Source organism: Protobothrops mucrosquamatus, unplaced genomic scaffold, assembly GCF_001527695.2.
Source record: "Protobothrops mucrosquamatus isolate PMUCROS unplaced genomic scaffold, P.Mucros_1.0 scaffold5448, whole genome shotgun sequence".
Lineage (NCBI taxonomy): Eukaryota > Metazoa > Chordata > Lepidosauria > Squamata > Viperidae > Protobothrops > Protobothrops mucrosquamatus.
This window is the reverse complement of record NW_015391306.1, coordinates 79,714-100,854: the sequence shown is the minus strand read 5'-3', so window position 1 is coordinate 100,854 and position 21,141 is coordinate 79,714. Positions and strand designations below refer to the sequence as shown.

At 53.0% G+C, this 21,141-nt stretch overlaps 2 protein-coding genes across 2 annotated transcripts in view; one reads left to right on the top strand and one right to left on the bottom strand.

Annotated features, from left to right (window-relative positions):
* The window catches only part of TTI1 (TELO2 interacting protein 1), a 17,302-nt gene extending 2,213 nt beyond the window's left edge, over nt 1-15,089 (bottom strand). Inside the window, exons 1-6 of the mRNA XM_029286867.1 lie at nt 12,836-15,089; nt 7,100-7,312; nt 6,821-6,915; nt 6,223-6,363; nt 4,400-4,604; nt 3,598-3,685 (exon numbers count right to left, since the gene is read on the bottom strand). Coding sequence (XP_029142700.1) covers nt 3,598-3,685; nt 4,400-4,604; nt 6,223-6,363; nt 6,821-6,915; nt 7,100-7,312; nt 12,836-15,089 — 2,996 coding nt within the window. The remainder of the gene's footprint in view (nt 1-3,597; nt 3,686-4,399; nt 4,605-6,222; nt 6,364-6,820; nt 6,916-7,099; nt 7,313-12,835) is intronic.
* A 2,127-nt stretch (nt 15,090-17,216) lies between these two features.
* RPRD1B (regulation of nuclear pre-mRNA domain containing 1B) overlaps nt 17,217-21,141 on the top strand; it is a 46,902-nt gene continuing 42,977 nt past the window's right edge. Inside the window, exon 1 of the mRNA XM_015829114.1 lies at nt 17,217-17,367. Coding sequence (XP_015684600.1) covers nt 17,217-17,367 — 151 coding nt within the window. The remainder of the gene's footprint in view (nt 17,368-21,141) is intronic.

Below are 21,141 nucleotides of genomic sequence, written 5' to 3'. Positions count from 1 at the left end.
TCCAGTGTTGGAGCATTCACCGCTTCTGGAGGCAGGTTGTTCCACTGGTTAATTGTTCTCACTGTCAGGAAGTTTCTCCTTAGTTCCAGGTTGCTTCTCTCCTTGATGAGTTTCCATCCGTGGCTTCTTGTCTTGCCTTCAGGTGCTTTGGAGAATAGCTTGACTCCCTCTTCTTTGGGGCAGCCCCTGAGATACTGGAAGGCTGCTATCCTGTCCCCCCTTGTCCTTCTCTTCGTTAAACTGGACATTCCCAATTCCAGCAACTGTTCCTTGTATGTTTTAGCCTCCAGTCCCCTGATCATCTTTGTTGCTCTTCTCTGTACTCTTTCTAGAGAGTCTCAACGTCTTTTTTACATCATGGTGACCAAAACTGGATGCAGGATTCCAAGTGTCCATTCACCCACCCAAGGGCGCGCCCGAACAGGGTCTGGCGGCTTAAGGAACTTTGATTTTTAGCTTCAGTTCTTCAGCTCTGACTTTTCTCCAAGATCCTTTTTGACAGCCATGGAACAGAGCAAGCCAAGCCTACCCACCAGCATTTCCTTCCAGGGCATCCTTTCCCAAACGGCCCTCCAGCCTCTGCTCAAGGCCTCCCGTACGGAGAAGTGCTCTACTCCCTAATTTAAAGACTGCTGTCACTTGGACGGCACCCATTAAATCAAAGACAAGATTCCCCCAAACTGGACTTCCCAGAGGCTCAGGCAAGAGTCATTGATCTCTCTTCCCCTCCTCTTTTCTAAGTGAAAAGGAACTTGAAAGGGTTTTTAAGCTGCACATGAATGAAGGAGCATGTGGCGTAGAGGAAAGTAACGTGTGTGTAAATTAGAGAAGGACGAACGGAGACGAAACTCTCCAATGTCTGTAAATCCACTAGTTGGCTAAGACCATAGTAGAACGGAAGCAAGCACAATTCACTAAAAAGCACTGTAAGAATATACAGCACTTAAGATGTAGAGAACTTCCTTTCTCTCTCTTCCTTCCTGTCACTTTTTGCCTTCTTTCCTCCCTCCTTCCTTCTTCCTCTCTCCCTTCCAATTTCTTTCCTTCCTTCTCCTTCCTTCTTCCCCTTCCTTCCCCATACTAACCCACTCCTCCCTCCCTATCCTAACCCACTCCTTCCTTCCTTCCTCCCTCCCAATCCTAACCAACTCCTTCCTTCCTTCCTTCCTTCTTTCCTCCCTTCCCTTCACTTCCCTTCCCTTCCCTCCCTCCCTCCCTCAGTTCTTGTCTCTTTTCCTATTCTCTCCCAGCCTGGAGGAAGAAGTGGAGAATAGAGCTGCCTGGCTACAGAAGCATTTTCAAACCATGGAAATGGCTTTATGGATTTCTTGGTTTAGAGCAGGGGTAGGCAACCTTGGCTCTTTTATGACTGGTGGACTTCAACTCCCAGAATTCCTGAGCCAGCCATGCTGAGGGGAAAGGGAGAGGTTTCCAAGCTGAGCCATGCTGGCTCAGGAATTCTGGGAGTTGAAGTCCACGAGTCATGAGGGGGCCATAGTTCCCCCATGCTGGCTCAGGAATTCTGGGAGTTGAAGTCCACCAGTCATGAGGGGGCCAAAGTTTCCCCCATGCTGGCTCAGGAATTCTGGGAGTTGAAGTCCACGAGTCATGAGGGGGCCATAGTTCCCCCATGCTGGCTCAGGAATTCTGGGAGTTGAAGTCCACCAGTCATGAAGGGGCCATAGTTCCCCCATGCTGGCTGAGGAATTCTGGGAGCTAACGTCCACCAGTCATAAAAGAGCCAAGGTTGCCTACCCCTGGTTTAGAGGAAGGCTGATTTATAAAAAGGGAAACCACCCAAGGTCGCCATGGCAAACCAAGCCGAGCCTTTCCATCTCCAACTTTTCCCTTAAGCGGGACCGGGCGAACCCCCCCCCAGCAGAGCGGGAAGAGCTGAAAAACAACAGGTGAAGAAGGGCAGATGGCGGTGGAGAAAATTCACCGATGTGGCCGGCCGGCGTCAAAAACAACCTGGACGATCAATCAACCCTCAACTGCTCTATCCCGGGACGCCTGCTTGAAATCCGGCTGCGTCTTGTGACCCTGCCAGATAAGATTGCCTTCCTTTCATTAAATTGATTGGGACAATTCGGGGAGCACGGAAGAGGTTTCCCTGCCAGCCCAATCGACGCGACTGCCGGATGGAAATTCGTCCGGAGCTGCTTGGCAATCATGACACACGAGGCTGAACGCTCTGCTCTCCTCCGGGCCCAATTCTACCTGGCTGCTCTATGTACATATGTGCATCTCGTGTCCAGGCAGCGCTCGGCTTACGACCACAGCTGAGCCCAAAACCTCCGTTGCTAAGTGAGTTTTTGCCCCATTTTACCAGCTCTCCGGCCGCGAGTGAATCACTGCAGCTGCATGTCTAGTTAAATGGAAAGAACGTGTGTGTGTGTGTGTGTGACATGACAGCAGCCTTCCAGTATTTGAGGGGCTGCCACAAAGAAGAGGGGGTCCACCTGGAAACCTCTGAAGCTTAAAAAAGAAAAACTCGACTGGACCGCTGGCCGTCTTTCTTTAAAAATAAGGACCCTGGCCGTTTCCAAGCAACCTGTGTTTCCATGGTGAAAGAATCCAGGGTGAACCCAACCTGCACTTCTGGCTTTGCTCGGTTAAGCGTTGTCGATTCCGGCGCGCCTTTGCTTAGCCGGGCGCTAGGGCTTGCTCAGGCCTGCTAAGGCGGAGACCCGATGTTCGGTTGGAAGGCGGGGAGGGTAGGAGAGGAAGGTCTGCTGGCATCTTTCGCTTTTGCGGTAACCGCTTGGGAATTAGGGAGGGGAATCGTCTTTGGAGGTGAGATGGCCGGTTCCAGCTTGACTCCAAGGTCGCTGCCTCTTGAGGAGGACCTGTTATCTGCCCAGCACCTCAGCATTCCCAAAACATCTTTGCGGCATTGCACTGGCTGATGAATGCTGGGAAAGATAGAGGGCAAGAGAAGGAGGGGACGACAGAGAAGGAGGTAGGTGGCTGGAGGGAGTCCCTGAAGCAGGAGGCGTGAGCTTCAATGGACTCCAGAAGATGGTAGAGGACAGGAAGGCCTGGAGGAACATGGTCCATGGGGTCGCGATGGGTCGGACACGACTTCGCAACTAACAACAACAACAACTGATGATGATGATGATGCTATCTAGCTGGGTCATGAAACAGCTGCAAGAAAAGCACCAAGGTCAAGGAGTCCCAAGGAGCCCACAGTTCAACCTCTGGGCTACAAAAATTGTCTTCTACTGGAATCACCAACTGTTTATTGATGTGGGAAATCAACTGTATCAGTTGTTGTCATTTGCCAGACACCACCCTGGGTCACAGGAAAACCTGGAGGTCACAGGACAGGAAGGCCTGGAGGAACATTGTCCATGGGGTCGCGATGGGTCAGACATGACTTTGCAAATAACAACAACATCTATCTATCCATATCTATCTATCTATCATCTATCTATCTATCTATCTATCTATCTATCTATCTATCTATCTATCTATCTATCTATCTATCTATCTATCTATCTATCTATCTATCTATGTGTCTCACCTGCAGATGGCACACCTGTCTCACCTGCAGGGCACACCTGTCTCACCTGCGGGGCACACCTGTCTTACCTGCGAGCAGCTTCCTGCAGTCTCACCGGCTGCCTGGCGCTGAGGTAGGGCAGGCAGGCATCCACCACCGTGTTCAGGTCATTCTCGCCTGCAGAGACAGTGAAGATGGGTGGCTCAGAGGGGGGAGCGCTCAGCCACAGCCCCCTCCCACCTGCCCCCATTTCCACAACCTGTGGGTTATGGCCCACCCCTGGATCGTGGCCTATTTGCATGAGTGGTTGGCTGTTGCGTGCACATGCACGAGCATCGCGGGTGCTCTCGGGCTCACTCGCACAAGCATCCACTCGTGCGTGTGGATGCACCTTCCTGCATGCCTGCCCCTCCCGGAAAAAACGGGGACGTCAATCTAGAGCAGGGGTCCCCAACCTTGGCAACTTTAAGACTTGTGGACTTCAACTCCCAGAATTCCTCAGCCAGCCAAGCTTGGCTGGCTGAGGAATTCTGGGAGTTGAAGTCCACAAGTCTTAAAGTTGCCAAAGTTGGGGACCCCTGCTCTAGAGGACCTGCTCTCCCCTAAAGAAGAGGCCCCCAACTTTTTGGCCACCAGGGACCGGTTCCTTGGAGCAAAGATTTTCCACGGACCGGAGAGGGCGTGGTTTTGCGTGCTGCCTGCATCCCACAGATGGGGCTTTGCTTGTTTGTGCAGACTGGTTACTGGCAGGCCGTGGCCCGGTACTGGTCCACAGACTGGGGATTGGGGACCCCCCTTCTCTAAAGGAACAGCATGAACTATGCTAGGCCAGAATAGAAACCTCAGCCTGGAACGATGCCAGGAATGTTGTGTGGTACTCCTGCTACTCACCCAGATCCAGAGCCTGGCAGAGGGAGCCGAGGCCCTGCAGCACCGCCAGCTGCAGCTTGAAGGCCAGGCTGTGGCTGTAGATGGGCCCGGCGTGGGCGCTGGTGGGGGCCTGGGCGGCAAGGGAGGCCGCCAGCTTGGGCAAGACGTCTTTGCAGAAACGGCTCCTCAGGAAGTCCCCACTGCAGGATCCCAGAGTGCACAGCACCTGCGGAGAAGCCCACCGGGTGGTCACTCACCTCCCCCCCCGAGACAGGACCCCCCTGCTGAACGGAAGGAGAGAGCCCTTTGCCAGGGTTCTGTGATCCACTTCCTGGTCCCTGGGCTTCTTTCTCCTTTCTCCCAGGGAGAGAGGAGGGAGAGAGGAGGAGGGAGAGAAAGAGAAAGGAGAGACAGAGAGGAGAGAGAGAGACAGAGAGGAGAGGAGGAGAGAGAAGGAGAGAGAGAGAAGGAGAGAGGAGGTGAGAGGAGGAGAGAGACAGACAGAGAGAGACAGACAGAGAGAGAGACAGAGAGAGGAGGAGGAGAGACAGAGAGAGAGAGGAGGAGAGAGACAGAGACAGAGAAAGAGAGGAGAGAGGAGGAGAGAGAGAGAGGAGGTGAGAGGAGAGAGGAGAGAGACAGACAGACAGAGACATAGAGAGAGAGGAGAGAGGAGGAGAGAGAGAGACAGAGAGAGACACAGAGAGAGAGAGGAGGAGAGGGGAAACAGAGACAGAGGAGAGACAGAGACAAAGAGAGAGGAGGAGAGAGGAGAGGAGGTGAGAGGAGGAGAGAGGAGACAGACACAGAGAGAGAGGAGAGAGCAGAGAGAGGAGAGAGAGGAGAGACAGAGACAGAGGAGAGAGGAGAGAGAGACACAGAGAGAGGTGGTGAGAGGAGGAGAGACAGACAGAGAGACAGAGGAGGAGAGAGGAGACAGAGAGAGAGAGACAGAGAGAGAGGAGGAGAGAGACAGGGAGAGACGAGGTGAGAGGAGGAGAGAGGAGAGAGACAGACAGACAGACAGAGAGAGAGAGAGAGAGAAGGAGAGAGGAGAGAGAGAGACAGAGAGGAGACAGAGAGAGACACAGAGAGAGAGAGAGAGAGAGAGAGAGAGAGAGGAGAAAAAGAGAAAGAGACAGAGAGAGGAGAGACAGAGAGAAACAGTGAGAGAGAGAGACAGAGAGGGAGAGAGAGGAGAGAAAGAGACAGAGAGAGAGAGGGAGGGAGGGAGAAAGTTCTCCCTGAGGCTGGGCTCCAGCAGAATTCCAAAAGCTCAGAAGACTAAATCTTCCAACATCATCATCATCATCATCATCATCATCATCATCATCATCATCATCATCATCATTATTATTATTATTATTATTATTATTATTATTAATCATCGCACAGTCAGCCAGATGTTCAGACTGGATTTGGCATTTTTGTCTACCTATCAAGTCCTTATTATTATTATTATTATTAGATAAGATGAGATGAGATAAGATAAGATAACCTTTATTGTCATTTTTTTACTGTGGGCACAACGGCACACATCAAAAATGACATTTAGTTGCCCGCTCTCAAAGTGAAACACATACATGACACACACCTAAACATACTATGAACAACATATGTATAAACCCACATCTCTACATATACGTAGCAAATATTAAATACTGTCCATATTATTATTATTATTATTATTATTATTATTATTATTATTATTACTACTACTACTACTACTATTGTTATTGTTCTTGTTATTGTTCTTGTTATTGTTTTTATTAACCCTCTGGTCCCCGTGACCGACCCAGATGGGATCCTGCAGCCTTAGGATGGGATGCGTAGTTTTGCCTTACCTTAAAGGCTCTGAGAACAGCCAAGGGGTCGTCGTTGATCAAGCGGCACACGAGAGCAGGCCACGCCCGATGGGCCAGTGGAAGGAGAACGTCTTCATGTGGACCAAGGACCGTCAGACAGAGTTCCAGGACATCGAGGGCCTATCAGGAGAAGCTCCAGAGTCAGAGGATAATTGTGCCAGGATTAAGGGAGGCGAACGATGATGTTGGGGAAACAGAGGACTGGGTCTCTCATTCGTAGTGTACGAATATGTGGCTCAGGGTTGAAATGTGGGTTCCTTAGTGGCCTCTGTGATGGATTGCTTTCTTACAGACATTTCATGATCCAACTAGGGAACATCATCAGTGCTAGAAGGGAGTGGGGATAAAGTTGGAAGGGACCTTGGAGGTCATCTAGTCCAACCCCCTGCTCAGGCAGGAAACCCTACACCATTTTGCACAAATCTTTTTTTACGTCGTGGGGACCAAAACTGGATGCATACTAACAGGTTAAAAATTATTAAGTCTCAAATATGAGATAGGAGACATAAAGAGGACAAAAAAAAAAAAAAGAGGAAATACTAAGTGTGGAAATAAAAGAAATCTCGGCCTCCCTTACCTTCAGCCGCACCGCAAGGCTCTTGCTGGGGAGTAGGTGGATGGCCCTCTCCAGGACATCTTTAGCCATCTGGGCCTGCAAGGGCAACGGCCTCTCTGCCTTAGGAGCCTCTTCTGGTGCTTCGGACCGCCCGGCAGGATCCTCTGGGGAGGCAAGAGGCCAGAGCTGTGGGCACAGCCGGTGGGGCGGAAGGGAAGCTGGCATGGCCAGCTTTGCCAATGGCTGTGTGAGCATTGCCCATCCTCCTGTCCAGCCACAGACCTTTCTGGATCTACCCACCTTCCTCCTCCTCCTCCTCCTCCTCCTCCTCCTCCTCCTCCTCCTCCTCTTCCTCGACATCCCCCTCTGCAATCCGCTTCTGCTTCACGTAGGCTGAAAAGAACTCTTCCATTTCTGCTGGGGTGGGCAGGTTGGGCGGCCTCTGTGCCGGCCGGCAGGAAGGACCACCGTCCGGCTCGTGGTGGGTTTGCCGCTCCGGCTCAAACCAGGAAACTGCCAAGAGGAGGAAAAATGCATTTGGGCCTCCCTGGATCAACGATGGGATGGGCCAGCAGCGAGAATTTCAGACCAACCTCTAGTTCGTCCACATCAGAGTAACAGAGTTGGGAAGGGACCTTGGAGGTCTTCTAGCCCAACCCCTGCTCAAGCAGGAGACCCCAAACTTGGCATCTTAAGCAACGGGTGGAAACTAATCAAGGAGAGAACAAACCTAGAAATAAGGAGGAATTTCCTGACAGTGAGAACAATTAATTAGTGCAGTGTTTCTCAACCTTGACCATTTTAAGGCATGTGGACTTCAACTCCCAGAATTCCACAGCCAGCAATGCTGGCTGTGGAATTCTGGGAGTTGAAGTCCACATGCCTTAAAATGGTCAAGGTTGAGAAACACTGAATCAGTGGAATGAATGGCTTGCCTCCAGAAGTTGTGGGGGCTTCAACACTGAAGGTCTTTAAGAAGAGATTGGACAGCCACTGGTCTGGAATGGTCTCGGGCAGAGGTCCCCAATCTTTTGGGCACCAGGGACTGGTTGTGTGGAGAGAGGGTGTAGTTTTGTGTGCTGCCTGCATCTCGTGGATGGGGCTTTGCTTCTTTGTGCACCCCCCCCCCCGGTCCAGGGTCTCCAGCCTGAGCAGGGGGTTGGACTAGAAGGCCTCCAAGGTCCCTTCCAACTTTGTTATTCTGTTTTTATTTGTAAAACTGCCCAGTCATGTAAGTGAGGCGGGTGGTGTAGAACAGCGGGCCGCAACTTTGCCACCTGGGAGGCCCGGCGCAGGGGTGTGTGAGTGGCAGGCGCACACAGCTCCATTGGTGTGAGCAGCACGCCTGTGTGTGCACCTTCCACTTGTGCGAATGGAGCTTTGCTTGTTGAGTGGAAGGTAAGATATATCTTTATTGTCATTTTTTTTTTACCGTGGGCACAACGGCACCCGTCAAAAATGGATTTTAGTTTGCCCGCTCTCAAAGTGAAACACATACATGACACACACCTAAGCATACTATGTACAACATAGGTTGTACATAGTATGCTGAAGCAACAGTGTCCACATTTCTCTGTTCAGTATGTGGCAGAACATTCCGTGCTAACATCGGTGTCATCAGCCATCTACGGACACACCGTTGATGGCCCACAATCCACAAGATGTCAAGGTCTTCATCGAAAATCGATGGACGAACAACACAACATAGGTATAGACCCACACCCCTACCTATACGTAGCAAATCAATATTAAATACTGTCTATCTTGAATATATAACGGAAGGAGGAAGCTTGAGAGTTCGCAAGGTGAATGCTGTATAGGATGAAACTATGGCTGAATCTGGAGGTTCTGCCTCGGATACCACGGAGCCCCCCTCCTCCCAGAAGGGAACAAGGAAAACAGGTTGTGAAGAGGATGTGTCGTGTCCCAGATGATCTTACGGACCCTGCTCAAGCAGCGCTTCTGTGCTACGTCCTGGATGGGAGGGAGGGAGCTGCCAATGATCTTTTCTGCCGTCCTCACCAATCTCTGCACCGCCTTCCTGTCTGAAGCAGGGATGCCTCCAAACCAGACTGGGATGCTGTAGGACAGGATGCTCTCGATCGTCCCCCTCCACTCGCACGAGCAGTGTGAAGCTCCATTTATGCCGATGGAGCTTCACGTGTGACCACCAGCGCCCTCCGCTCGTGTGAGTGGAGCTTCACGCGTGCACACTTGCCCATCGCTCGCGTGGTCTGGCTACAAATATGCCACGGCCCAGGGGGTGGGGACCCCTGAGATAAAAATCTGATCATTATTATTATTATTATTATTATTATTATTATTATTATTATTATTATTATTATTATTATTATTATTATTATTATTATTTATTCGATTTATATCCCGCCCTTCTCCTTACCGGACTCAGGGCGGTAAAATAAAAATGCCTAGGTGGGTCAAGCTCATTTCTGCCAAGAAACAAACCTGCGCTTAGAATACCAAGACTGTCAGGCCGGACAAAAAGGTGGAAGATGGATATACAGCCCTCTCTCTCTCTCGCACACACGCCTAGCCCGAAGCTTGTAGTTAGCAGCTGCTCGTTTTCTGGTCTAGTGCAGATGACGATAATAATAATTTTACGTGCCATCTGACTCTCAGGGACTCTGGGCAGTTTGCAAAATGTGAAAGCATTTAAGGAAACGGCACACACACAAAAAAAGAACGACGATGGGAGAGAGAACAAATCCAGATGGGAACAAAGAGAAAAAAGCAAAGAGGGCTTCAGTCACACTTGCACACAGCCAGGGTTTCGGGGCTGTGAAAGTTGGACCGTAAGAAAGGCCGAGCGCCAAAGAATGGAGGCCTTTGAACTCTGGTGCTGGAGAAGACTCCTGCGAGTCCCCTGGACTGCAAGGCGATCCAACAGGTCGGTCCTGGAGGAGATCAACCCCGACTGCTCTTGAGAAGGCCAGATCCTGAAGTGGAAACTCAAATACTTTGGCCACCTGATGAGAAGGAAGGACTCCCTGGAGAAGAGCCTGATGCTGGGAAAGATGGAGGGCAAGAGAAGAAGGGGAGGACAGAGAAGGAGGGGGCTGGATGGAGTCACTGAAGCAGCAGGCGGGAGCTTCAATGGGCTCCAGAAGATGGTGGAGGACAGGAAGGCCTGGAGGAATGTGGTCCATGGGGTTGCGATGGGTCGGACACGACTTCGCAACTAACAACAACATCTTCTTGGATGAGAAGTGAAATATTTTCAAGGAAAAGAAAAAAACCATGAAAGTCCAGTTCCTTTTGGAAAAAGCACCTTTGGGACTCTCGTTTTTGCTGTTGATTCAAACCTTAAATTGGGAGGCGACCTCTCCCAGGTGAGGAGGGATGTTGGATCAGAAAGCCGGATTGTGACAGAGAAGGTATGTTTCCTCACTCTCAAAAGGCCACATTTAATTGAGGGGACCTAGACCACAGCCCCCCCTCCCTGTCCAAACATACCAGACAGGTAAAATTCAGTCGGTAGACAGACAGTCCGTCAAGTAACCGGGTCTTATGCCAGACAGGCCTTGATTGGTGGTGACCAGCGTCTTGAATTCCACCTGGAAGCCAACTAGGTTAAGTAACACCTTTCTCTGTTCTCTGGCCAGAGTTTCATTAATTAAGATGGGCAGCCATACACGTGTGATGAACAAATGAACAAAGTCTTTAGCTCAAGTTAAAACAAACACAATGGCTATATTCACACCACACGCAACCTCCAGCCAACAAACCAATTTCCAAGAATCTGAGAAATGGTCAGTAAATAAAAGGGGGTCTCTGAACCCAGGCTAAGCTATGAGGTAGCCGATTCCATCTGAGTCTTTTGTGCGTGTGTGTGTGTTTTCAAGTTTCTGACTCCTGAACAAGTCCCAATGGGTTTTCTTGAAAAGGTTTTTGCAACTGGTTGGTTCTTGCCCCCTTTCTAGGATGGAGGGGAAGTAACTGCGACAAAAACCAGGCTTGTCAGATGCTATATTTTCTCTATCCTCCTCCATGGTGTAGAGAGAATTGGTCTCTGACCGAAGGCCACCTGAAGAGACTAGAAGCATTTGAAATGTGGATTGACAGGCGGCTGTTACGTAGAAGCTGGGCTGACAAGATCAGAAATGAGGGGATCAGCCGCCCAGGAAAGCCAAGGGAAATCATCAAAACAATTAAAAAACGAAAATCAGAATATTTCAGACATGTGATGTGACACCCAGAGAAATACGGCACGCTCCATTTCATCCTCCAGGGAAAGATGGAAGGCAAACGAGGTCCAGGCAGAAGAAGAACATCGTGGCTTCAAAATCTAAGGGACTGGTTGGGACAAAACTCAGCAGCACTTTTTCGTGCAGCTGCTGATAAAAACAGGATCGCCAACATGATTGCCAACGTTCGATAACGGATATGACACAAGAAGAAGAAGAACTGTGTCAAGATCACAAACTGGCTTCAGGCCTAAGGGAAAAACTTAGGAGACTCCCAACCTCTGGTTTTCTAACCTGACCCTTAACCACTACACCGGGGGTGTCCAACCTTGGCAACTTCGAGAACTGTGGACTTCAACTCAACTTCAACTCCGATGCTGGCTGGGGAATTCTGGGCGCCGAAGTCCGCAAGTCTTAAAAGTTGCCGAAGTTGGACACCCCTGCATGACGCCAAATTAGCTCTTCTAACCGGTCTGGTCTCTTCTAAACCCAGTCAGACATAAAAGCAGGCTTAACTGCTCCTTTGGTTTATTGCTACCTTTCCCAATACCCTCCAGAGGTAAGTGTCTATGGACAGCCATCTAGGTCCTGGTTGTCCCAAAGGGGCTTCTTTTTTCAGGATGCAACTGGACTTTCTTTTTTTGCTTTGAAGACGTTTCGCTTCTTATCCCAGAAGCTTCCTCAGGTTCTGACTGGATGGTGGGGAAGGGAAGGATTTATACTCCTTGCAGATGGCTGGTCATTTGCCTTCTTTTGGAGTCGTTGAGGCCACTTGGAGGTTTGTCTGTATTTGCACCACTCAGGTGATCCTGAAGACACAGGTAAACCTCCAGGTGGCCTTAATGACTCTCTAAAAGAAGGCAAAGGACCGGCTGTCTGCAAGGTGTATAAATCCTTCCATTCCCCACCATTCAGTCAGAACCTGAAGAAGCTTCTGGGATGAGGAGCGAAACCTCTTCAAAGAAACATAAGAAAGTCCAGTTGCCTCCTGAAAAAAAATCACCTTTGGGACATCCGTAAGTGGGTGGATTCCAGCACGGAATCATATAGGGAGTCCTCAACTTACGACCACAACAGAGCTCAAAATTTTGGCGGTAAATGGCTGCACTCGTAAGTCGAGTTACCATATGACCGGACTAATTTTATGACTCTTTTTACACACAGTTGTTACACACACAGTCATTAAAGGAAATCACACGGTTGTAACTCCAAATCCAGCTTGCCCAACAGGCATTTTTGTCAGAAAAGGGCAAAAACATTTAAAAGCGCGATTAGGTGGCCACAGGGTGTTGCCACCGGTTGCCAATGCTAGCCAGCTGCCAAGCACCCAAAATACAATCACGTGGCCAAGTGTGTGTGTGTGTGTGTGTGTGAAATGTGGAAGTCAAAATTCTGAGGACTGGTGGCAAGTAAGTTTTTTTAAATTGGTCATTAACTTTAAACATTAACCTTAAGCCAGGGGTCTCCAACCCCTGGATCCGTGGACCAGTACCGGGCTGTGGCATGCCAGCAACCAGTCCACACAAACAAGCAGAGACCCATCCGCGGGATGCAGGCAGCACACAAAACCATGCACCCTCCGGTCTGTGGAAAAACCTCTCTACACGGAACCCGTCCCTGGTGCCCAAAAGGTTGCGGACCTCTGCCTTAAGCAACCAGTTGCAAATTGAGGACTACCTGCGTTGGCTGGGGAACATAGGAACTGAAGTCCAACAGACGCGGAAGGCTAACAGGGCTGGAAATGTGAGTTTATCTTAAGGGTAAAACCAGCAGCAAGTTCTGAAGTTCAGGCATTCCGAACACCCTTCCCAACCATTCATTCGTAGTTTACCTAGTGACGCCATCAGGGTCCGGAGAGCCCCCAGGAAGGATGGTGCCCGTTCGCCGTGGCCCTGATCCAACCTGGCCAAAACGTCTTCCACCAGGTCCTCCACCAAGGGGGCCACCCGGGCGTCCGCATGTCGGAGCATGGCCTCCAGCACCCGCAAGGCCTGGGCCTCCTCGGCCGGGTGCCTGAGACGCAAGGAAATCTCGTTCACCAAGTAATCAGCGTTCTGCCTGAGGAGTTCAGGGACGGAGACGTAGTCGCAGGCCCAGCAGATGCCGGCCAGGGTCCCCTTGGCAGTCTGGCTGACCAGGAGCGTGCCGTCCCCGGCCTTTTCCAGGACGGGGTACAAAGCGGAGATCAACAGAAAACGGAAGTCCTTCCCCAGGGCAGAGGCAAAAGTGCCGATCCCTTCCAGCTGGACACAGATCTGCCATATGTTGCTGTTCATACAGCGGATGCTGGGGCTCGATCCCAGGGACGGCAGAGGTCCCCAAGACGCTTCGTACGTCACAGCAAGGGGTCTGGCATCTGCGGGCTCAGCCCAAGATTCTTGGCCCTCCGAGCTGGTGACCAAATGCCAGTTCCCCGAGTCCACATATTCTTCCAGCACGGAAGTGACGATCCCCACGAGATCCTCCGAGCTCAGCGAAGCGTTCCGCGCCTCCTGCCCTGCGGCTCCAGCGATCAGTTCGTTGAGAACCATCGCAGCTTGCTTCCGGTACACAGTGGATTCCCTGTACAGGTCCATGAAGTGATCCACCAGCAGGTAGAGATTCCCGTGGCTGCCCAGAGCCCGGCAAATCTGCCGCAGGAGAGAGAAAATCCGCTCATCTGTGAAGAAGCGGAAGTACTTCCTCTGGAGGCCGGCCGGCGAGGGCGTCTGAAAGGCTTCCGGGGCGCCGCCCTTCTCCTCCACTACCTTCACGTCCTTCACCTCCAGCTCCAGGACTTGCATCAGGGCCTTGGACAGACGCTGGAGGTGGGAGGCCGAGTTGAGAACCAGGCTCACCTTCGGGCCCAAGAGCTTCAGGTAGCCAAGGACCAGGTTTAAGGTGGCTGTCTTGCCTTGGTCGTTCTGGGAGGTCATTAAGCGAGGCAGAGAAGTGGCCAGAGAGTGGAGATCCTCAGATAGGAGGTCGGCCAGGCGCCTGTTCCCGGCCACGCTCTCCTGTGCGGCGATATCCTCCAAGGCCTTCTCACTCGCCCGCCGGACCTCGGCGCTCTCATCGTTCACCAGGCCAACTAAGGCTTTCAACAACTGGCCGGCCGAGTCCACCAAAGAGCGTCCACAGGTCGTCAGGAGGAGGTGAGCCATGTCCACCAGCTCCCGTCGCACCTTCCAGTGAGGATGAACAGACCCGGATCCAACCACCTTCTTGATAAGGATGGAGAGTTTGGAGGCGGTGTTTCTCGCCCAGTCCGAGTCTCGGTGGACCCCGAGGGCCTGTATTTTACTCTGTTCCGAGGCTGGTTTCTGCCTCTCCTCTGGGATCTGCGCTAGCTGCTCATCGGCCATCACCAGACTGACGGCCCTAGAGAAGAGCCTGACGGCCGAGACCACCACGGCGTGACCTTGCTTCACATCTCCTGTGATCACCTTGGAGAGAGCAATGGAGACACCGGGGAGGAAGGAGGCAAAGAGATCCCCACATTGCCTCATCTCCTCTTTCTCCAGGGACTGGTGACCCTGTGGGCAGTCACACTGCAGAAGGAGAGCCTGCAGACACCGCAAGGCGGCGATCTTAACCTGCCGGGCTTTTTCCTGTTCGGCAAGGCCCAAAAGCAGGGACACGGCAAAGCCCAGCTGGGGAAGGCTGGAAGGCTGGTAGAGAGACAGGAGGACGCCTCCGTAAGCGGAGTGGAGCAAGGCAAGCAGCGCCTGGGCCACGTCCTGCTTCAGTTCCTCCGACGACGGGGCCAGCTGGGCTGGGCCGGAGGGGGACGCCAGGCAGACGCAGAGTTCGGAGAAGAGCTCCAGGAGGAGATCCGCCTTCTTCACGCAGGTGGCCGAGAGCACAAAGCCGACGCACTGCACCACGCTTCGGAGCACGCCTTCCCGCTTCGGCCCAGGGGTCTTGAGGGCGAATCTCAAAGGGAAAAGGACGTATTCCTGGAGCTCCTGCAGGGCCGAGTCGCTGACCGCCTGCAGCTGTGAGCGGAGGCGCTCCACGTTCTCCAGCGTCTGGGCCTTGGTCAGCTGGACGCAGGCGGGGCGGAGGGCTCCGAAGGCCTCCTGGGGGGTGTCGAAAATGGCCATGGCTGCCGCGGCCCCCCGCTCTCATCTTCCTTCGGCGTCCATCCTGCCAGCAAGAGAAAAAAAAGGACATTTTTATTGATTTCAGTTACATCCCGCCTTTATTTATTTATTTATAAATAAATAACTCAAGGCAGTGGACATACCTAATAGGGGGAGTCCTCGACTTATAACCATTCGTTTAGTGACCACTGAAAGTTACAACGGCCCTGAAAAAAAGTGACTTATGGTAGGCTTCACACTCAGGGTCACGTGATCAAACTTCGGACGCTTGGCAACTGACTCGTATTTTTTATTATTATTTATTATTATTATTATTATTATTATTATTATTATTATTATTATTATTATTATTTGAATTTATATACCGCCCTATCTCCCTTACAGGACTCAGGGCGGTGAACAGGCGATACTAAAAACCACGATAATAAATAAATAGTTTGTTTTAAAATCGAATTAAATAATAGGCCTGTTCTAAAAACACACCCATACAAAACCCCCCACTGAAACACAATCCAAACTACGCCAGGCCGGCCGCACGGAATAGATGGGTTTTCAAGGCTCGGCGGAAGAGGCGCAGGTCCGCAACTGTACGTAGGTCGGGGGGGGTAGGTCATTCCAGAGGGCAGGAGCTGCCCCAGAGAAGGCTCTCCCCCTGGGGGTCGCCAGCCGGCATTGACTGGCCGATGGCACCCTAAGGAGGCCCTCTCTGTGGGAGCGGACTGGCCGAAGGGAGGTGTTTGGTAGGAGGCGGTCTTGCAAATACCTAGGTCCATTGCCACGGAGCGCTTTAAAGGTTGCTACTAACACCTTGAAGCGCACCCGGAAGGCCACCGGCAGCCAGTGCAGCTCGCGCAGGAGAGGTGTTGCATGGGAGCATCTAGAGGCCCCCAGGATCCCCCGCGCGGCCGCATTCTGAACTAGCTGGAGCCTCCGGGTGCACCTCAAGGGGAGCCCCATGTAGAGAGCATTGCAATAGTCCAGGCGGGAAACAACGAGGGCTTGAGTGACCGTGCGTAGGGCATACCGATCCAGAAAGGGGCGCAACTGGCGTACCGGGCGAGCCTGATGAAAAGCCCCCCTGGCCACGGCCGTCACATGATCGTCTAAAGACAGCCGAGCATCCAGGAGGACGCCCAGGTTGCGGGCCCTCTCCGCGGGGGCTGTCGCCGTGTCCGGGGGTCACGTGATTCCCCCTTTTTGTGACTTTCCCAGCTGGTGTCCGACAAGCAAAGCCAATTGGAGGGGGGAGGGAGGAGCCAGATTCGGTTAACGACCGTATGATTCACTTAACAACTGCAGCGATTCAGGCGTCCATGTGGCAAAAAAAAGGTCACCAAACGGGGGCGAGACTCGTTTAACAACCGCCTTACTTAGCAACGGCCTCCATGGTGGTCGTAAGTGGGGGACGACTTGTACGCCTCCTCTTTTCCTCACGACAACCCTGTGAGGTGGGCCGGGCGGAGAGGGAGGGGGACTAGGCCCAAAGTGACTAGGCCGCCGGCTTTCCTGCCCGGGGGCAGGATTCGAACTCCGGACTTCTAGTCTTAAGCACCCCGTACCTGGGCGGCCTCCCCCACGGGGCCTTCCTAGGCCCCTAGCTCCGACCCAGAGCCCGGGGACCCTCCTGGGAGAGGCCCCCCCCCAGGCCCGGTAGGGGCGGCCGGGCAGCGCCCTCAGCGGAGAACGGGCCCCACCTGAGGGGGAGACGCGCCCCCTTACCTTTTTTTCCCCGACCCCTCAAGGCGCCTGCGCGAGCGGCCGCGCATGCCCGGAGGCGTCGCTCGGGCAGCCGGCGCGAGCGCGCGCGGTACGGACCGCGCAGGCGCGCCCCTTCCCGGAGCGGACCGCGCAGGCGTGGCTCTCGGCGCTCGCGAACTCCCGCCGTCACTTGGCAACTCGGCGTGCCGGCGCCCCCCCCCTCCCTCTCCTCGTCCTGCTCCTCGTCTGCTCCGCCGCTTGACTCCCTCCGGCGACCCGTAGCATGCCGCCCCCTGACCCTCGGCGGCGCCGGGGTGAAAGGGCGAGCGGCCATTTTGTGGCGGTTGGTCGCCCCTGAGGCCGGGGCCCGGTCCAGCCAGGCCGGGGCGGGGCGGGCGAGTCTCAGCGGCGGCGGCGGCGGGTCCCGCCATGTCGTCGTTCTCGGAGTCGGCGCTGGAGCGGAAGCTTTCGGAGCTGAGCAACTCGCAGCAGAGCGTGCAGACGCTGAGCCTGTGGCTCATCCACCACCGCAAGCACGCCGGGCCCATCGTCGTCGTCTGGCACCGCGAGCTCCGCAAGGGTGAGAGAGCGGCGCCGGGGGAGGCCAGCGAGCCGCAACCGCCGCGTAAGAGGGCCGCCAGCCAGCCCCCTCCACCACCACCGGCCCCATCATCCCCAGGCCGGGCTGCAGGGGAGCCGAGCGCCCCCCCCGGCTGGTCCTGGAGGGGGGGGCGAGGGTGGTGGCGGGGAGGGGGCTGAGGAAGAGGCCCCCAGGGGCTTATTTGAGGGGGGGGGCTCCGAAAGGCTTCATCTTGATGGGGGTCTCGGAGCTCGTCCCTGGGGAGAATTGGCTTGCCTGGGCCGGGTCCAGCAGTCCTCGACTTACAACGCTTCGCTTAGTGACCTGCCCAAAGTTACCCCGTGGCCGAAAAAAGCGACTTATGACCGGTCCTCGCACTTACGACCGTCGCAGCCTTCCCACCCTCAGGTGACCCAACGCTTGGCGACTGACTCGCTTTGTGACGGTCACGCGATCCCCTTTTTCTGACCAATGGGGGAAGCCGGATTCACTTAATAACCCCCTGTTGCTCGCTTAACGACTGCGGCGGTTCACGTAACCGCGACACTCACTTTAGGACGGTCGCAGTGACCCGGAGGATCCCAGATTCACTTAACAGCCGTGTGTGGCTCACAGCTGGGGTGATTCGCTTAGCAACCGTGGCAAGCGAGCTTGCAAAAAAAATGGGGCAAAGCTCCCTTAACCGCTGTCTCACTTAGCGACAGAAATTTTGGGCTCCGAGGCGGCCGTACGTTGAGGACTGCCGGTAACACACAACGAGCGAGTCGGGTCTCCTTGGTGGCTTCAGTTCCCAAGAATCTCCTGGCTGTCTATGGCAGAGGTAGGCCACCTTGGCTCTTTTATGACTCGTGGACTTCAACTCCCAGAATTCCTGAGCCAGCATGGGGGAACTACGGCCCCCTCATGACTCGTGGACTTCAACTCCCAGAATTCCTGAGCCAGCATGGGGGAACTACGGCCCCTTCATGACTGGTGGACTTCAACTCCCAGAATTCCTGAGCCAGCATGGGGGAACTATGGCCCCCTCATGACTCGTGGACTTCAACTCCCAGAATTCCTGAGCCAGCATGGGGGAACTACGGCCCCTTCATGACTGGTGGACTTCAACTCCCAGAATTCCTGAGCCAGCATGGCTCAGCTTGGAAACCTCTCCCTTTCCCCTCACCGTGGCTGGCACAGGAATTCTGGGAGTTGAAGTCCATGAGTCATAAAAGAGCCAAGGTTGACTACCCCTGGTCTATGGAGATTCAGCTCCTGGTTGTCCCAAAGGTGCTTTTTTTTTTTCAGGAGGCAACTGGACTTTTTTGTTTTTCCTTGAAGAGGTTTCACTTCCCATCCCAGAAGCTTCCTCAGGTTCTGACCGGATGGTGGGGAAACAGAAGGATTTATACTCCTTGCAGAGAGCTGGTCCTTTGCCTTCTTTCAGAGAATCCTTGAGGCCACCTAGAGGTTCACCTGTGTCCTCAGGGTCAGCTGAGTGGTGCGAATGGGTGGGGAGCCTTCTGGGCTGCAGGATGTTTTCTGCCCTGGGTCCCTTCGCGGTTGGAGACAAGCGCAGGATGATGGGGATGAGTCTGTGTTGTCTGCATCTCCAACTGTAGCGCACATGGTTCCTGCGCTCTGCAATATTTTCTGGACATCCGTTCATGTTCCCGCACCCTTCGAAGGGTGTCCATCCCAAAATGCATGTCTAAATGTCTATGGAGGTTCTCAGTCACCCAGGTCCTGGTTGTCCCAAAGGGGTTTTTTCAAGAGGCAACTGGACTTTCTTCGTTTTTCTTTGAAGAGGTTTCGCTTCTCATCCCAGAAGCTTCTTCAGGTTCTGACTGGATGGTGGGGAAGGAAAAGTTTATACTCCTTGCAGACAGCTGGTCATTTGCCTTCTTTTAGAGAGGCGTTGAGGCCACTAGGAGGTTTGTCTTTATTTGCACCACTCAAGTGAACTTGACACATCCAAGAAGCTTCTTCAGTTCTGACTGGATGGTGGGGAACAGTGAAGGGACCAGGGCAGAAGACATCCTGCAGCCCACTCATTTGCACCATTCAGGTGACCCTGAGGACACAGATAAGTCTCCAAGTGGCCTCAACGACTCCCTAAAACAGTGGTGGTGAACCTATGGCATGGGTGCCAGAGGTGGCACTCAGCGCCCTCTCTGTGGGCACGCGCGCCCTCGCCCCAGTCCTCGGCCTTCAGCTGGGTTTTATAAAACCTTTTCACTTTAGGCCTCTGCTGCTGTGTGCAAAAAAAAAAAAAAGGTTCAATCAATCAGTCCATTTCAACTTCTCGCGGGGAAAAAAAAGATCTTGCAAAGTTGGAATTGATTGATTGAACTTTTTAGTCCCACCCAGTGTGCTGTTACCACCACAGCCATGCCCACCCAATGGGCCACACCCACCCAATGGGCCACGCCCACTCGGCACCCGACGATGCATAAGTGGGTTTTGCGTTGCAGTTTGGGCACTCGGACTCTAAAAGGTTCGCCATCACTGCCCTAAAAGAAGGCAAAGTAGCAGCTGTCTGCAAGGAGTATAAATCCTCCCATTCCCCACCATTCGGTCAGAACCTGAAGAAGCTTCTGGGATGAGAAGCGAAACGTCTTCAAAAGAAAAACAAGAAAGTCCAGTTATCTCCTGAAAAAAGGTCCTTTGGGACAGTCAAGAGTGACGTGATGGCACGATCAATCAAAGTCAAGACTTTGAGAAGTTCATATAGTTGGGAAAAGTGGAAGGAAAGAGAAGAAGAAGGTGACCAGTGTCAGAAGAATAATTTGGGGTTCCAACTTGAGTTGTGGTTGCGCAGTAAGAAATACAAATCAAATCCTGACAGCTGTGAGGAAAGGAGAAATAATTTATTCCCAAAACCAAAGGGGGCAGCTGCAGGCAAGTGGGGTACAGAGACACTGTTTTATAGGGGAGCTTGTCCTAAATGTGGAAGAATATACTTGCTGATTCTAGGGTGACCCTTGAGGGCAATGGGTGTATCGAGGTTTATTTTTGTGAACATTCGGTCCCGCGGGGAGACCAATTTAATTAACTCTGTCCTTTGGTATGTGGATTAGGTCTGGGTAAACTTGTTTGAGGAAGTTGGAGTGGAAGATTTTCCTCCGTTTGCTGTGATGACTTGATTAGCTTAGTTTCAGCTTGACTGTCGGTTATCTAGCAGAGACGTTGATTCTCAGTCCATCGTAGGTTATGTAATTGGGTTAAGGCAGGGGTAGGCAACCTCGGCTCTTTTATGACTCATGGACTTCAACTCCCAGAATTCCTGACCCATCATGGGGGAACTATGGCCCCCTCATGACTCGTGGACTTCAACTCCCAGAATTCCTCAGCCAGCATGGGGGAACTACGGCCCCCTCGTGACTCATGGACTTCAACTCCCAGAATTCCTGAGCTAGCAGGGGGGAACTAATGCCCCCTCATGACTGGTGGACTTCAACTCCCAGAATTCCTGAGCCAGCATGGGGGAACTATGGCCCCCTCATGACTGGTGGACTTCAACTCCCAGAATTCCTGAGCCAGCATGGGGGAACTACGGCCCCCTCATGACTCGTGGACTTCAACTCCCAGAATTCCTCAGCCAGCATGGGGGAACTACGGCCCCCTCGTGACTCATGGACTTCAACTCCCAGAATTCCTGAGCTAGCAGGGGGGAACTAATGCCCCCTCATGACTGGTGGACTTCAACTCCCAGAATTCCTGAGCCAGCATGGGGGAACTATGGCCCCCTCAAGACTCGTGGACTTCAACTCCCAGAATTCCTGAGCCAGCATG